The 19,395-nt window shown below is 35.6% G+C and overlaps 1 protein-coding gene across 2 annotated transcripts in view; it reads right to left on the bottom strand.

Moving 5' to 3' along the window:
- The window catches only part of Pde6 (phosphodiesterase 6), a 649,430-nt gene that overhangs the window by 5,881 nt on the left and 624,154 nt on the right, over nt 1–19,395 (bottom strand). For both annotated transcript variants that reach the window (XM_083140787.1, XM_083140788.1), the window contains 2 exons: nt 17,933–18,083; nt 11,585–11,655 (listed from right to left, as the gene is read on the bottom strand). In XM_083140787.1, coding sequence (XP_082996913.1) covers nt 11,585–11,655; nt 17,933–18,083 — 222 coding nt within the window. The remainder of the gene's footprint in view (nt 1–11,584; nt 11,656–17,932; nt 18,084–19,395) is intronic.

Here is a 19,395-nt window from a genome sequence, read left to right as displayed (position 1 = left end):
ATTTGCTAATTAGGAATACCTTTACACACAAAAATTATCAAATGTAATGAACATGTTTTTAAGTGTGTAACTTCACTGTGTAAACACAAATGTAGAGAATTAAAAGGCATATTGTTTCAGTCATAAATCGACTTTGTTCATCCTATATTTATGCAAAAACAACAAAAAATTGGATTAAACAAAGAACTGAAACACAATGTTTGAAAAAGTGAAAAAACAAAACAATGTCTCGACTAGGTTGATCAAAAGATTGCTCATATCTGAAATTGCAATACACAGACATAAGGTTAACCATGAAAATTTCACATTGAAATTCTATTCTATTCTATTCATATATTCATCTAACTGCATTAATTTGAAGCAATTTCAGGAGATGGGAATAAGTCCCTGAACACAAAATTTGCACTTTTTTGCTGACACAACATTCTCATGAGTCTGAATTATTCTATTGTCATGTTTGCAGGATAGAAAGATAAGCAATGTTTCTGGCTGTGGGTTGGAGGATGTACTTCCCCAGGCACTAGCATTTGAATTGATTTGATTTGATTGCCCAGGTGGCTGCACCTTACACAACATCCCCCTTCCTTTTTGAAGCTAAATGTTTTGTTTACATATGCTACATAAATCTTACAATTTTAAACAAAGTTTCTGAAGCTTAATTACAACTTAAGAACAGCAATCTTTAACCATAACCATACCCATTACAATATCAAACAATATTTTAAACATAATCTTTCATCCTTCGGGGATGCAACTTCACCAACCTCTCACTTTCTTGTAAGTTATTATTTATACCTGGTGTAGCACAAATATTTTTTTACCTGGTGTATTACAAGTATTAGGCATTATACTGGGCTGAGCCCTTTCAGGTAAATACAATATCGCCCCTCTCAAAATTGTGATTCAATACCTGAGGAGCAGAGATGAGGTGCCATCTATTTCTACAAGAAGTGCCAGTATTAGTTTGTACCAAGTATGATATAGGATATTTTAATTTAGCCTTAACTGTCCCATATTGTAACTTTAAATCTCACCAACATTAAGGGCTCTTATAACAGTTGGGTTGAAAAGTTCGTAGGCTAACATAGTAAAAAATATTTTTTTGACAAAATTCGATTTTATTATTCAATATAGTTGCCTTCGAGGGCGATACAACAATTATAGCGGTCATACAATTTTTCGATGCCATTTTTATAGTACGATTTCTCTTTAGCCTCAAAATAGGCCTCAGTTTCGGCGATTACCTCTTCATCAGTGCTAAATTTCTTTCCAGCGAGCATTCTTTTAAGGTCTGCAAACAGAAAAAAGTCACTGGGGGCCAGATCTGGAGAATATGGTGGATGGGGAAGCAATTCGTAGTCTAATTCATATGCAATTCGTAGTCTAATTCATATAATTTTGCCATCGTTTTCATTGATTTGTGACACGGTGCATTGTCTTGATGAAACAGCATGCGCGGCACCCATTTTGCACACAGCTTTCGCATGTTCAAATATTCATGCACAATATGTCCAACACGTTCCTTTGATATTTTTAAAGTCTCAGCTATCTCGATCAACTTCACTTTACAATCATTTAAAATTATTTTGTGGACTTTTTTGATGTTTTCGTCGGTAACAGCCTCTTTAGGGCATCCACTGCATGCATCGTCTTCGATGCTCATTTCGCCTCGTTTAAATTTAGCAAACCACTTCTCAACGGTTGATTTTCCTGGTGCAGAGTCCGAATAATGTTTATCAAGCCAAGCCTTGGCTTCAACAGTATTTTTTTCGCCAAAAAGCAATGCTTTATTAACACACGAAATTATTTTTTATCCATTTTTTCACAATAACAAAAGCTGCTTCACTCACAATGCTATATCTCACGAACTAATTATCCGGCAGCTGTGAAATTTATACACGTATCTTTTGAAGGTTAGTACTAAGTAAAAATCACATGGATTTAATTCTAGTAATGCCATCTATGAGTCAGCCTACGAACTTTTCAGCCCAACTGTTATGTATAACTCTATGTCTTTTGTTATAATTATCAGTTTGTTTGTTCTTTATAATCTTATTCTTGTGCACAATTTGTTGACGATTCAATACCTTAGGTAGTAGATTTTTAGGTAATATTGGTAAATCAGATCTTAATTTTCTGTTCAGAAATAATTATGAGGGAGAATAGCCATTTGCTAATGGAGTATTTCTGTATTCAAGCAAAGCTTTATAAATATCATCATTTTTCATTATCCAATTCTTTGAAATTTTAACAGAAGTTTCTACTTGTCCTTGAGACTGACTATAATATGGCGAACCTGTTTGGTGAATGAAGTTATAATCTTTAGCAAAACAATGAAATTTATACTAAAATTGAGGTCCATTCTGACCACATTACTAACACCATATCTAGCAAATAATTGTTTCATTTTTGTAATTATCACATCTTCAGTCATTTGTTTCAATGGAAATATCTCAAAACACTTTGAATAATAATCTGTGGCAATAAGGTACCATACAAATAAATCTATTCCCACCTTTTGCCATGGTCCATCAGGCAAACTTTCTGTGAAAAATGGTTCTTTACAGTTATCTTTCAGTTCAATACATTGCGAGCAGTTTTTTTTACTAAAATATCAAGTTCTGAACTAAGTCCTAACCTTCATATTGTCATCTGTGCTCTTCGTCTACATTTTGTTATGCCCTGATGGCCGTGGTGAACGATGGTGAAAAATCCCAGTATATTTATCAATTTCTGCAGCAAAAATGTTTGATAAATCTGAAACAGGTGTGTACTGGTTTGCTAGTGGGGCTCAGGTAGCATATATGTTGGGCCTCAATCTAACTACATATCAGTGAACCAATTTATTTATTTATTTATTTATTGAGATTTCCAGTACAGCAGAAGCCATTTTAAACCAGAAAGAAACAACAATAAAACAATAGACTAAGATTAAAAACAAAAGAACAGATAACATAAAATAAACAAAAATAAAACAAGCCAAAAAAAGGACCAAGGTAAAAAGATCAGTTTCACAAAAGCATTACTTATGTACAATTTTTTCTATGTTCCTGATAAAAAATGAATATGAAGTGAATATATCTATTTGGTTTGAGATTATATTGAACTGATTCGGTAGCCTATGGAATAGTGATCGTTGTATGAGTGAGAGCCTGGGAGTTGTAGTGTGAAAAGTTTCCTTGCTCCATGTTTTATGTGTAGGCACTCTGAGGGAGAGTTCGTGGAGTGGGATGCTGCATCTTAAGTTTCCATTTATAATCTTATATAGCAATTTCATATCTGCAATGTATCTACGAGTTACTGGAGTATTAATATGCAGTTTTACAAGAAGATCTCTCTTAGGCAGGTGTCTTAGGGCAGGCACTCTATATCGAACGATGGAGAGGAAAAAGCTGAGAACACTGTCGATCTTGGAGGTATGAGAATGGGCAGCCATGTTCCAGATTGGTGAACAATATTCTAGAATGGGGGACACAAATATCTTGAAGTAAATGGAAAGTGCTTTCGGGTTATTGATTTCGGTGAATCTGTAAAGTAGGCCTAGCATACGCATTGCCTTTTTTGTGATGGTTGATATGTGATTATCAAAATTTAGTTTTGAATCTATGAGGATACCTAGATCTCGGTGTTGCGCTTCTTTTGCTAGAGGGAGGTCGGTGAGTGTATAATTGCCTTCAAGAATGTTTTGTTTCAATGAAATTGTTATGTCTGAGTATTTAGAAGGGTTTGTGGACAGTTTCCATCGCTTACACCATTCAGAGAATCTGTTAATGTCATTTTGGAGAATTTGCATGTCTGATGGCTGTTTTATTTCTCTCATAATCTTGCAATCATCGGCAAACATTAGAATTGTGCTTGAGATGGGGGAATTAAAGAGGTCTGTGAGATCATCCAGATATAATACAAATAACAGAGGGCCAAGAACGCTTCCTTGCGGCACACCAGATATAACAGGAAGCCAGTTAGAATGAGTTCCAGAAAGTATAACGCGTTGTTGTCTATTTCTTAGATAGTCTTTCACTAATTTTAACGTGTTTCCAGTTATGTTAAATCTGTTAGATAATTTATGCAGTAAATAGTGGTGATCCACTGAATCAAAAGCTTTGGACAGATCAAAGTAAACAACATCTAACTGATTACGATTAGTAATTGCGTTTATGGCACAGGATTGCATACAAGACAGATTGGTAAGGCATGAAGAATTTGGAAGAAAGCCATGTTGTGCTGGGTTAATGTAAGGGGATGTGAATTTCAGAAGTATTTTTTTTAGAATTTTTTCACAGACAATAGCAAGTGTGGAAAGGAGAGAAATGGGCCTATAACATGTAGTATCGTTAGCATTTCCAGATTTAAAAATAGGAATGATATTTGCTTTCTTCCATTGAGTGGGAAAGCAGCCTTCAGAGAAGCACCTATTGTATAACATTGCAAGAGGAGTAGCTAGTGAGTGAGCTGTTTTTTGTAGGAAAATAGTAGGAATATTGTCTGGTCCAGATGCTTGGTGAGAAGAAAAGGAGGTAAGGAAGTGCAAGACTTCTCCTGGTTCTGTAAAGACGGTAGAAAGAGAGTGAGAGCAGATAGATTTGATAGGCGGGTGATCTAAAACATCATTTGAAACAAAATTATTTTGAAATGTTAGATTGAATAGTTCAGCTCTATCATTACCAACAGCTGAAATGTCATTGTGTATTACTTCTAAAGGGATGCGCTTGGCTTGTCTTCGTGAATTTATTAATGTCCAGAATCTCTTTGAATTAGTAAGGAGTTCGTTTGTGACTGTGTTGACATATTCGGTGTACTTATTTTGATAACCAATTTCCTTCTTTTCTTGACCCTATTTTTATTTTAGATTTTTTTAGGGATATTATAACTACACATTGGTTGTAATTTAACCTGGTCAATATTTTTTATACTTTGTACTTAGTACAACATTTCACTATGATAGTTAAATATGACCATTTTGTATTATATTGTTTTGAATAGTATTGCATTTAAAGAGCCCAAAAATATTATAATGGGGTGGGGACAAGGGAAAAATGCTCTCTTGTCCTAAGAGACCATATGCCCTGTAAATAAATGAATAAAATAGAAGAAGCTTTACAATATGGCACACCTTTCACATATTTAATGGAAGGTGAAGATAATGAATGTACCTTTTAGAATAGGATTTTTAAAATTTTATGTAACAAGTGGAAAGATTCCAAACACATATAAGTTGAGAATTTATTCACCATAATCATAGCTCAAAGTGGTATCTGAAAATATTTTGAATGCTGATCATGAAAATGAAACCCATTTCTTCCCATCACATCAGAATTTTTCACAATTACACAATCAAAATTCTCATATTCGCCATTCCATTACACCTATTACAGAATGAACAAAATTAGTTTATATAAGGGAAAGTTCGGTTGTTTACAAATCAATAGGTGATTTTGGAAGTATTTTAAATGCTGATTACTCACATGATATCCAATTTCCCCCATCATGTTAGGATTTTTCATAATTCCACAATCAAAATTCTCCTATTTGCCATTTCATTATACCATTACAAAATGCAACAAAGGAAATTTATGGAAGTGAAATTTCGGTTGTTTACAAACCCATAGGTGAGCTGCATGTATTTTGAATGCTGATGACAGAAATGACATAAACTTCTTCCATCATGTCAGGATTTTTTCCTAGGTCAGGATTTTTTTGCACGACAATCAAACCACCTTTTCTTAACATTGAGTTTTGGACATTTTGTGAAGGAAATTTTTATGAGGGATTTCGAAAATAAAACTTACTTAATGAAGGTCCATACAATTTTCATGCCAGTGTCTTGTGATGGTAGAAGGTGAACTTACTTTTCTACATGCATTTACAGTTCAAAATTGGAGGATTTGTATTGTAGAAAACATATATTTTACCACCATCTAATCAGAGCTATCTATTGGGGAAATAATGGAACTACACATTTTATTGTGAAATTAAGGCAGTTAATATATATTGCTGTTTTCTGAGAAAAACTAGATGTGATGGGTAAAATTGGATTTCATTTTTGGAATCAGCATGCCGAAATTATTCAGAGACAATGGTCAAATGCTAGACATCCAAACACATCAGACTGGTGTAATCAAATTGGAATAAAAGAGAAACAGTTTACAGAACCAAAAATATGTGGAGTTCTTACTTAGATTTTAATTTGCAATCTATTGTTGAATGTGGAAAACTAAGTATGATAATATTTTTTGATCTTATTGTGATTACTACATTTCATTTTAGCTAACTAAATTGTAAACTATTACTCACTTTTTCCACAAACTGTTTCTTCCTTTGTTCTATTAAGTTTCGTGGATAAAGTAAGTACTAGTTTCTCTGTATATATCTACTACCGCATCTCTCTTCTCCCAATTATGAATAAATTGTAAAGTTGGAATATAATTTTAAAGGTAGGAAACTGCTTTAGTTTAAAATAATGAGTTTCACTCACTTATGTTACTCAAATCACGTAAGCTTCACAAATGATTTTTTTAAAAAATGAATCTAAATTTTAAAGTATCAATACAGTACAAGCAATATAATTTTGATTCTTGCAACACTACACTTGAAGATATTAGGGTATGTCATAGCAGCATTTAGTCAATGGACAAAAGTTAACAGCCAACATGTGAATGATTTGCGCTCAATAAGTATACTCCCAATAACGTCGAAAATTCTAGAGCGTATTGTACACCCACATCTAGTTTTCCAAAGCATCAATCTGGCTTTCGGCCCAATCACAGCACCACAACAGCCATTCTGGAAATTGCTGACGATGCACAAAAAGCTATCGATGAAAGCAAAATCACCTTACTTGTTAGCCTCGATTCCTCAAAAGCCTTCAATTGTGTAAACCATAAAGTTCAACTTGCTAAATTACATAGCATTGGGGTTACTGATATTACCCACAACTGGTTTGCTTCATACCTTTCTGGCAGAAAGCAGTGTGTAAAAATCAGAGGCAAAAATAACTGTTCCTCTGGCTGGTTAAGCATTCGTAATGGAGCCCTGCAGGACAGCATCCTTGGACCTCATCTTTTCTCCATTTATGTAATGGGATTAACATGTTTACGTGTAGTGCATGTTACTCACTATATAATATAATCAATACTAAAAAAAATATAAAATTGGACTTACGTGAGTGCCCCCTTCTTCAGGTTCTCATTTTCTCTAGGCACTAATCATTATGCCACGTCATGAAGTGTTAAAAAGGATTAGGTTAGAGGTTGGATTAAGGAACACTTAAAATAATCACTGCCAACATTCCTGTCTAAAAACCACCAGTTAAAAATCCCGTGTTTTATAAAAAGTTAACCATTTCCCATGAGACCTTTTAAAACCGGGGTCCTACAATTCAGTAAAACACATTCTGTTGCTCAGCCAGCACTTCCATGGACTTGCATAAAAGTCTCTCACATGCTCAGTATCACCAATATGCTGATGATACTCAGATTTACATACACACAGGGGTAAAAGAATACTCAAGTACGATATCCCAGCTACAAAAAGACCTTGACGCCGTTAGTAACTGGGCACAATTGAACCTGCTAAAATTAAACCCAACCGAGTTGAAATTCATCATAATAGGATCCAAATTTATTGTAAAAAAGCTAAGTAAAAGTACAGATCACATGATACTTCCTAAATTGAATAACTACACATTAACTTTAGAATAGACCATTAATAACCTAGGCTTTGTCATGGATTCCCATATAGAATGGTCAGATCATATCTCGATGCAGATAAAGTAAGCCAACAAATCTCTTCGAGCCTTGCACCACTTACCACTTAAAAAATATTGTAGGCACTGAGGTTAAGAAAAAATTGTGTGAAAGCCTAGTATTATCACAGTTAATCTATGGAGTCATAGTTGCTTTCAATGCAAGCAGCTCCATATCTAATAAACTACAAAAACTACAGAATGCATGCATGAGATTTATTTACAAGCTCAAAAAAAGGGACCACATTTCAAAATACCTACACCGTTTGAATTGGCTTAATACAAAGAATTTGGCTAAATATCAGTTACTAACTTTAACGCATAAAGTACTAAGCAGCAAACAACCTGGATATCTTTTTGAGAAACTGAATACAAATTCGAGGAGGCATCAACATGTAACGAGAGGGAAAAATTTATTGTCAGTCCCAGTTCATAATACAACAACCTGCGGAAGATCGTACACCATATCTGCCACCAAAGAATGGAATTCTATTCCAACCTCTCTGGCATCCAACCAGTGTCATAAGCAGTTTAAAGAGAAACTATAAAATCAGCTACTAGCAAGGCAGCTAAGCATATAATCACGAGCAACTTTTCTGTTATAAATATATATATATGTCCATTGTTATAACTATTACCATTCTAAATTTTATATATTTTTTTGTTTTGTCTTTTCAATTTATTATTATTATTATTATTATTTCTATTGCTGTTTCATTCATTGTTCCAGCTGACTTTATACGTTTATAAAGATGAAAGCGACGAACGTTAGATATCTACACTGCTCGCCATTAAAATTGCAACACCCAGAAGGAAATGAGATAGAAACACGAAACTTGGCAAATATGCAGTTCATAATAAGATAAGAAAATGATTACAGTTAGAGCTCGGTGGTGTGACATGTGACACGTAGAACATGGTTGCATAACCCCAAGGAGCTAGTAGCGTGTACAGCCTCCACGGGCGGCAATAACTGCTGCAACACAGCGAGGCATGGACAGTATGAGTCTATCGTTGTCTGCTTGCGGTATGGCGTCCCAAGTGGCTTCCACACGGTGCCAGAGGTCTTCAACATTACGTGCCGGAAACCTGAGTTGGGCCAGCCGGCGACCCACCATGGACCAGACATGTTCAATTGGCGATATATCCGGCGAACGTGCTGGCCAAGGAAGCAGGGGCACGTGGTTAGCTTCCATAAATGCGAGGACGTTCCTTGCAACATGGGGGCGTGCATTATCCTGTTGAAAAGTGGCATTATGCAGTGCATAGGTTAATGGGACAGCAACAGGGGTGAGAACCTGTTTGATGTACCGTTGGCTGTTCAATGTCCCTTGAATGCGTACGAGACACGAACGAACACCTATGGCGATGGCAGCCCATACCATGATACCCAATGAAGGCCCTGTGTGATGATGCATGACGCGTGTACGTCCATCATGATGTTGTATACAGAAGCGGGATTCATCAGAGAACATTACAGCATTCCACTCCGCCATCCATGCACAACGGTCTTGGCACCATCTCAGATGCAAACACCTATGCTCTAGCATCAGAGGAATCCGCAACAGTGGGCGCCGGGAAAAAAATCCCCGGTTCGCCAAACGACGAAGCACGGTTTGTGGGGACACTGGACGTTGTAAAACATCCCGTACTTCATGCGCAATCCTCGTTGATGTGGCCGTTCTGTCTGTAAGGGCCATGCATATCAGACGTCTGTCCTCTCGTTCCGTCGTCCGACGCGGACGTTGTGAACCTCTACGTCGCTCTACAGTGCCTTCCTGGACCCACTGGTTCCATACACGGATCACTGTGGATGCATTCCGTCCTACACGCGCACCGATCTCACGGTAGGATAATCCACATTCAAGGTATGCAACAATTCGGCCGCGATCGAACTGGGAAACCTGCTGGAATCGCTGCAGTATTCGACGACGTGGCATTGCTGACCGATTTTAACACACTACACTCAGTGGTGGATTACCAAATAGGCCCACTAGGCACGTGCCTATGGGCGGCAACTCTTGGGGGCGGCAAATCTTTTTTCCAGAATATCAAGAATAATAAAAAAAAGTCTCTTACATACACAGTGACAATTTAGACCTATGAAACCAATGTTTCAAATCAACGGTTTGCAACACTTTCACTTCATACAAAAGAAACCTTGATGTATCGGATTTATGTGTTATCAAGAAATGTTTCGTCTGCTCTGCCTCCTTCAGGTGCCAATCAATTTGTTTTTAACCCGTGCTGTGGCTTTTATCGCTTACAATGACAATGCAAGCCACCCAGCCTTTGTTGGTTTGTTTTTGTAAATACATATGAGTGAGTGCAGCTTTCGCGTGGACCGCAACTAGTTTTTGTCTTACTGTATTCTCTGGCTGGTTCATTCAGTTTGTTGCTAGTGCGTTTGCGATTTGGTGTTTTTTTTTTTATGCAGCAGGCAGCATGAAGTGAACGAAGTTAAGTGGGGCGGCTTATCGTAAACTTGCAAACGAAAAGCGTGAAAGAGAAGCAACCTTACAGAAAAAGCTTGGTACAGTGGACACGTTTTTTAGGCGAAAGGAAAAAGTGATTTCCGAAAGCAGTTCAAAAATTGAAGTGGAAGCGGTTACATCGAGTGAACTCTGTGAAATGCAAAATGTCGAAAATATTGTGGGTTTAGTGGAGGAAGAAAGTGCACCTGAGGTAGTGTCCCCTCAGTTCATAGGAGTTCCTGATTGTGACAGTGAGAGTGCAAATTTTGTTAGTGACTATCCTGCCGAGTGGTGTCTGAATGAGTCTACAATTGACATTCTTCTAAGACGTGGAATTAATCAGAATGCTGAAAACGATTTTTCTAAATCGCAAAGACTCATAGCAGGTAAGACAAGATTTCTAAATAATACTGTTTTTTGTGTACTGCTGTAACAAACTGTTCAGCTGAAGTTCGTTTTCAGCCCTAAAAAGACTGAAGACTTATCTCCGTTCAAAAATGTGTAATGAAAGGCTGAACGAGTTATCTATTCTCCACATCGAAGCAGACATCTTGACTGATGGACACATCAACTTTGAAGAACTTATACACGAGTTTGCAGCAACCAAAGTGAGGCGGAAGCGGCTTCATTTATGACTGATGAGTGGTGAATTTAATTTCTCAATACATTACATAATTTTAGGTATAGCACATACAGAAAATGAATTGTTTGTTATTGATTTTTATCCTTTGTTTTTTTATTTCAGTATGTTCACTAATTTTTATATTAGCCTGTAAAATAAGTTACTACTTTTCTTTTGAGAAGGACGCACATTAAGTAGGGGCGGCGAGGAAGCTTAATCCGCCACTGACTACACTCACAACCATGCACTTTCACTGCTCTTCTGCACCTATCTGACCTGCTACAGGTACCACTTACCAGATGGCGTGACAGGCGCACATGATGCATCATGGCCTTGAACACCTAATCATTTCCTTCTGCACCTCTCCTCTACACACTGTGCACATTTCGTCCGATTCCAATTACTCCTTCCTTCTGGGTGTTGCATTTTTAATGGCGAGCAGTTTATGTCCAATAGTTTATCCATATAATTATTTTTTCTTTGATATTTTTATTCAATTTGTATTTTTGTATTCAATGTTCATCCATCATACATGTAACCAGGATATGTTCATATATTCCATTTTTACTTTACTTTGCATTAATCACCCACACCAGGGTTTGTTGTAAGAGTGGCCCTCGAAGCCAAAACATACTCGCTATAATAAAGACGATTTTTTTAATTTTTATTATTATCAAATAAAAATCAGACATCACTCTTGACAGAAAAGAATATTGTAAGTAATTAAATATCAGATTAACTTACAGCTTTTTCTGTACTTTGTACACAGTTGAGTGTGGTGACAGTGAACTCAATATCTTTTGGTTCCGAACTAGCTGTAAAGAAAAATATTACATTAAATCAATACATTTCTGTACGTCTCTATAACACGCCTGCATAAACCAAACACATTTTTCTGATGAAAACATCAGAGGTAATTTAAAAAAAAAAAAATAATACACACTAATTCACAAAAAAGAATTGCAGAAGTTAGATACAAGAGACTTACAGGTACCAGATATGTTTAGCAGTAATCCATGATATTTGAAATGATGCTGCACTCCAGAAAATTAGTTTAATGAATATGTTAAGAAATTAGTGGATACCATAATCAACATTTGTATGTTTTTCTTATATGTACGCAACACTTGCATTGTAGAATTATTTTTCTGTAGTTTACGGTTATTACAAGCATACGAAAACAGTTTTTCGTTGTGACATTTCAGGAGAACACACGTTCCCTTCATCAGACATTTATTTTCATTTTGACTAAAGATACAGTTATAACAATGATTAGCAATTTTTTAAACAAAAAGAATCTGTTATATAATAGATGTTGTCAATGTTACATTGTTGTAATATAGCAACTTAACTGTGAAAAGAAGCAGTCGGTTTTATTTTTATTTCAGATAAAAATGTTTGATCACATTATTTTTTATTTAAAATTATGAATCCCAAATATGATCAGGTAATTCAAATTCATCATTGTTTTCACAAAGTCTCTTGATGTTTTCTATTACATTAGATTTTAAAGATGGTGGCTTACTCCATTTGTGAAAAAGAAAACTCCATAGTGGTTGGTTTGGTTTGATTTGGTGTTTTAAGTCCACTTTATGCACAGTAAGGCTAATTGGGACTGGACCTACAGTTTAAAGTGGGATCCGAACCACTTGTGCCTCCACCGGGTATCGAACCCGGGACCCCTTGATTACAAGGCAATGACGCTACCACTGCGCAATGGGGGAGGCCCCCAAAACTCCATAGTGGATCTATGTTACCATTTGCATTATTTAATTTATTCCAGTGTTCTTCTGCAATGAACAAAGCTTCCCAGACATTCAACTCTATGTTTTCCGTCAATCTTTTCAAAACCCTTTTCTTTTTAATCAAATGCTTCTCTTCGATGATGTGAGCTGACAAACCTGTTCTTGGGTTTAGATTTATAATGTTCAAATTGTGTTCGTGCCATTTTATTGCCATTTTCCTTGCTGTTTGTCCAACATAATCCTTTCAACATAAACAACTTATATTATATATTCCTGTGGTTTGCACATGTGGTAGAGAGTTTATAATTTCGAATTCATTAAATGTACATTCCAAACTTCTTGGTGATCTAAAAACAATTTTGAAATTAAAACTTCTAAAAATTTTGGCAATTTTATGTGAGAATCCCTTGTGGAATAGAATGCACACAAATTTATTTTCAACATATTTTTCATCTTTGTCTGTATTTCTCTTTTCCTTTAGTTTTCTTGCTACTTGTTTTTTGATTTGGTTTATTCTGTTAGTGTGAAATCCATTTTCTTTTGCTATATTAAAAAGCCTTTCTTCTTCATTTTTGATATTCTCATTATTAGAACATAGTCTTTGTACTCTCAGGAAAAATATTAAAAATATTATCCATTGTGATACACGAATGTTCTGAATTGGCATGGATGTATTTTTTCCCTGCTAATTTTTTCCTATAGACTGATGTTTGAATTGTTGAGTCAGTTGTCTTAATTTGCAGATCAAGAAAAGAAATTACATTGTTATTCTTGGGTTCGCAAGTGAATTTTATGCGACGATGTGATTCATTTAACAATTTAAATACGTCCATGATGGTGTTCTCATTTTTAGCAATAATTAGCACATCATCTACATATCTGATGTAGAGTTTGATATCCGCACCTATCTCATTAACAATTGGAGATTCTATGTAATGAAGGAAAATGCTAGAGATGATTCCTGATACTGGGTTTCCCATTGATAGACCATTACTTTGTTGATAGATTTTGCCATCAAATATAAAGTAATTATAATTTGCACTTACAGTAAACCATCGAACAATTTCCATGATTCTACTGGGTTAACCTTCATCTCAATAAGCCATCTGTGTAATGCATCTGTGGCACCTTCTATTGGGACACTAGGATATACATTTTCAACATCAAAACTTGCAATACGATACTCATTATTCCAAACAATATTTTTTAGTTTCTGTTTCACTTCATATGAATTTTTAAAACTGAATGGTGTTTGTTGTTTAATTGTAGCAAGCCTTTCAACTTAATATTTGGATAGTTTGTATGCAGGATGTGTGAAAATTGCAATGATGGGTTGTATTGGAGTTCCCGGTTTGTGAGTTTTTGGTAGTTCAAAGGCAATCGGCAGGGTTGAATTTTTGACAATGAGTTTTTCTTGATGTTTTCTGTTACATTAAATGTTAAAGATGGTGGCTTACTCCATTTGTGAAAAAGAAAACTCCATAGTGGATCTATGTTACCATTTTAATTATTTAATTTATTCCAGTGTTCTGCAATGAACGAAGCTTTCCAGACATTCAAATTTATGTTTCTAGTCACTTTTTTTTAAAACCCTTCTCTTTTTAATCAAATGCTTCTCTTCGATGATGTGAGCTGACAAACCTGTTCTTGGGTTTAGATTTATAATGTCCAAATCATATTCGTGCCATCTTATTGCCATTTTTCTTGCTGTTTGTCCTACACAATCCTTTGAACATGAACATGAATTACCTGATGATATTTGGGGTTCATAATTTTTAAATAAAAATTAATGTGATCAATTTTTTTTTATATGGAATAAAAATAAAACAGACTGTTTCTTTTCACAATTAAGTTGCTATATTACAACAATGTAACATTGACATCATCCATTATATAAGGGATTCTTTTTGTTTAAGTATCTTTAGTCAAAATGAAAATAAATGTCTGATGAAGGGAGTGTGTGTTCTCCTGAAACGTCACAATGAAAAACTGTTTTTTTATGCTTGTAATAACCGTAAACTACAGGAAAATAACGTTAAATTTAAATAAATTAAGAACTAAGTGGAAAAGTAAATTATATTCTCAGACAAGTGTTAGAAACATTTAACAATTATTCCTCTCATAAGACTTAATAATAATGCTGGTGCTAGAATTGATTTAGATATAAGTTCTTTGCATATCTTCAGTCTCCTAGTGAAGTAGTGTTTAGTGCTGCTATTACTATGTAATAAAGGGAACCAAGGTTTGATTCAACATGCTTTCGATCCCACTTTAAACTCTAATCCCAATTAGCTTAAAGCCGATCTCCATGATGGAGTTGTTAGCACAGTATGCTACAATGCCAGGGGCCATAGTTTAGAAAGAAAAAAAACTGGCCTTCTAGGTGGATGTTCTTTGTGAATGTCCCTTCATCACTTTCATCATACTACCTTCCACATCTTCACAATTAGCCAAAAGTGGTGGAAAAGTAAGGCAAAATAAACTAAATGAATGAATCATTCAACCAATTAGCCTAAATGTACATTACATGGGCTTTTTAAAATTTTGTGTAACAAGTGGAAAGTTGTTGGTGGAAAGATCAGATAGTGGATAGTGTTAGGAGAAGAGGACAAGATTGGAACACCGTGGAAAGAGAGGAGTGGTGGAAGACCAGGAAAAATGGAGAGGCTTGACTTCTATGCCGACCCAGCCAGAAGCTTTCTGATGATAAAGTGGAAAGATTCGAAATATAAGTTGAGTATTTATTCACCATAATCACAGCTCCAAGTGGTATCCACCAGCTAGCAAATTTTTCACAAAACGCTCCTCCCCCCCAGATGTCTCATTGTAATTTTGTTAAACCATTGAAGCATCCCAGTATAGGCATGTGTACGGGTAGTCAAGGGGGGTGATTGTCCCCCTAATTATGCACGTCCACAGATTTTTTCCATGGAGGGACAAGCAAGGTATTTTTCGATAATAGTGTTGCCCCTCAAAAAACACCACTTGAATTTGAAATTATCAGATTAATGTAAATTACTATGACTGAAATCAAATTATACGTGTTAAATATATACTTTTAGGTTGGCATTCGATTTCTAAGGAGGAGGTGTGGCCATCCTTGCCCCCCACCCCCCTTCCAGACATCCAAGTCCCTACATCATTATACTTTCACCTAGAAATTTAGTGTAGAGGAATATTTTTGCCGGTATAAAACGACATTATACTCTTAAAAAAAAATCAAGTATTTTCTAGAGATTAATGTTCAAAGCAACTATGGGGAAAGGGGGTGCAGTGGCGAAACCACAAGGGGGCAATTGGCATTTCTCCTCCCCAATCTTGGATGGAAATCAATTCTAGGGGGGCAAATATTGAGTTAAAAGAAAGCAAGACTAGTAGAATCTAAGAGTTTTCACGTCTTTCTTTAATTATTTCTTCCAGATGGCTAAGAGCACCTGTAGATGGGCACAAAGTTGCAATTGCCCCCTCGATATCAAATTTCATACAAATAAAAATACATTTCGTAAAATTTTCTTGCTCACTTCGCTTGCAATTTTCTTCGTTTCTGTAATGCATTGTAAATTACCAGAGAAGACTCATTTTGGAGGCAAATTATTTACTTGTTATGCCTCTCTGTTCTATGTGGCTATATGTATATTTATGTGTGTGTGTGTGTGTGTGTGTGCCCATCAATGCTATGAAACTAAACAGTGAGATAAAATGAGGTTTTTCTTTCTCGACTGAACTTTCATCAAGGCCCTTCAGAGGGTCTGCAAACGCCTATGTCTCCCAGCTAACATTTCCCACTTCAAGCAGTGGCAGTGCAAGAATAAATGTAGGGGTGTGGAATGCACTTTAGGGGATTCAGTGTTGAAATAAAGAAAACCTCAAATATGCCTTAATAAATACTGTACATCAGACACTAATAAACTTTTAGAGGCCGTTTTGGAAATATGACAAGGAGATTGTAAACTTCTCGTGAAGAAAACTGCAAAAAAGGGCATTAATTTCTTCTATTATAATTGGAAATCTTGTGCAAACATAGTGGTCATAAAATTAAAAATATTTATGTTTCCTGAATTCCAGGAATTAGCAAAAGCAAAGATGATTGTTAGAAATGAAACTTAACTCAGCATTTGAGTGATATAATCAGACAACCTGTTAATCATATTTTTTTTTGTCACCATAGCTGTCAATTTGGTTCACAAATAGCAGAATAGACAGTATCTGACTAAACTACTTTCCCTACTTTTTCCAACTTTCTGTAGCCTGTATGGCAAATTTGTATAAGATCATTTTTTAAAATTATAACATAAACAAACAAAAAAAATGCAATGACTTGGAAAAGATGTACTGAAATGTGGCTGAAATGACATTCTTTATTCTAACATTTTGGAAACCTTTTTGGTCATTCAGGTATAAGAAATGAAGACATTAGAGAGGTTCAAATTGTTTAAAAAATGTAAAAAGGGCAGAACATTGGAACTAAGATATTAAAGACACTCTACTTACAAATGAATGAAAATATTCTGTTTTGAATGCCACTCTTTTAAACATGAACAATCAGGATTAATATATTTTTTACATATACCAGTAAACGTGTGTGTTACTTGATACTACGTACATTCATATGGCTAAAAGTTGCAGTGTTACATATTTATATACTTTGTGTAACCAACATGTGTGTGTGTATGTGTGTGTGTGTGTGTGTGTGTGGGTGTGTGTGTGTGTGTGTGTGTGTGTGTGTGTGTGTGTGTGTGTGTGTGTGTGTGTGTAGGGGCAGTTTGAGGGATAGGTAACACAAGTGATTGCCAGGGCACCTCCTCGTAGAAAAAGAAACCCCACACCATCATACCAGCTCCTCCACATCAAGGTAAATATTTGTATAATTCTATGGGCATATTGTACATCTAAACCCTACCATCTGACAGCCAGACAGTCCCAGTCTGTTAGCATATGTGATTCTGTTATGGTTGCTCCATCACATTTGCACAATCATTACTAAGAGTTGATTTTGGTAATTGCAGTAGGGTTGAAATGTCCCTGACAGACTTCTTACTCAGGTGGCAGCCAATGACCAGTCCATATTTGAAGTCACTGAGTTCTTCTGACTGCACCATTCTGCTGGTACTGCTTATCTACGAACAACACCTGATGTCCTGCCTTCTTTTATATTGGATTGTGACATCATTGTGATGTCTAAGATTCAATTCACTATTGCAACAGACTGTCTGAATACTTTTGATCAGCTAGTGTATATTAGACTACATTGGTATTTATTGCAGAAAAAAGAGCATATACACTTTGTGGATAATGTAAACAACTGTGTAAATATTGGTAAATAAAGAGTGCTTATTGTTGTCCTTACTTGTGAATTCTTCAACTGGTTTTTCAATTGTGTCGTGGTCGATCCACGTAAGGCCCATTTCCACTTTCTCTGCAAGGTCCTGCCAATGCTTCTGGTTTTCAACACAACCGTCATACAATGGTTGAATCCATGGGAATGTTTCACAGAGAGCCTGCAAATATTGAAATATACCATTCTTCACTTCCTAGGCAAAGCGTAGCTGTCAGAAAATATTTATGCAAAATTTTAGATATTACATTCAGGTTAGGTATTGGTAACTAGAACCATATATTTTTCTAATAAAGTTAATCTTCTTGTTTGATCAAATTGAAAATATGGATTAATACAGTTTTTCTTTTTCAAATTCATTAGCTTTAAATGCAGAAACATATCTGATTTGATTGATAGAATGCTCTAAACAAAGCATCATGGTGCTAATCAGATATTTCAGTTTTTCTAAGTTGATTCAGGAAAATGTTGGAATGTTACCTTTAAAAAAAATCATGGAAGCTACTTGCCACCTTTGTTTCTTTCCCTTTTATGTGCTTTATTATCCATATCACAATTAATCAAATGCCATAAACAATTAAGGGTATGATAAGTGAACTAACTAAGCAACCTCCTTTTCTTGTACTCTGGTTGGCGATGATGCATACATTTCTGTCATCTCATGGTGTAATATGAAGTCATTTATTTCGAGTGTATAAATAATCTTTAGTTTAGCACACTTATGTAGCAAAATAAACAAATGAAACAACATAAAAGTAGCCTGAGAAAGATTACCTTTTGAGTCCCAAAGCAATTTTCACATGTAACCCCCTTGGTCACGAGCCGATTTTGAGCAAAATGCAGAGTTTCAATTAAATGAGTGTAGATCGGAGGCTACTTGCCCTAGAGAGATGAGTGATATAACGTTGTACGCAGAATGAACCAGAGATTCAGACTATATGAAATTTATGCAAATTAGGCGTATATGTGGCGGGGGAGGGGCTAACTCTCAAAATTCCAAAATTTTGGGGAAAAAATGATTCTACATGACAGTGTCGACATGCACATGGAAATGATCGCTGACATGTAAGGAAGACAAAAATATTTGCATTATTATCATATGACCAATGTAACGTGAGTTGTACCCCCAAAAGGAATGGTCGGCACACCACTGATTCAAGCTTCAAAATGCAGCGGTACCTTGAAATGACTTTAGTTCAGAGGCTATTAGCCCTGGAGATATGAACAATATACCGTTGTACGCAGAATGAATCACAGATTCAGACGATATATAATTTATGCACATTCGGCGTCCATAAGGATTGGAAAAGGGAAAAATCCCCTGAAAAATACTTTTTTTTTTAAAAAAAATGGATTTCTCCCCCCGCCCCCCCCCCTGAAAAAAAGGATATGAAAAGTTCAAATTGCACATAGAAATTATCGCTGGCATGTAAGAAACAAAAATATTTGCATCATTGTCATATGACCAATATAAC

The sequence above is a fragment of the Lepisma saccharinum genome, chromosome 19 (assembly GCF_977018435.1).
Source record: "Lepisma saccharinum chromosome 19, izLepSacc3.1, whole genome shotgun sequence".
Taxonomy (NCBI): Eukaryota; Metazoa; Arthropoda; class Insecta; order Zygentoma; family Lepismatidae; genus Lepisma; species Lepisma saccharinum.
The sequence above is the reverse complement of the archived record's forward strand: the minus strand, read 5'-3'. Positions and strand labels throughout refer to the sequence as shown.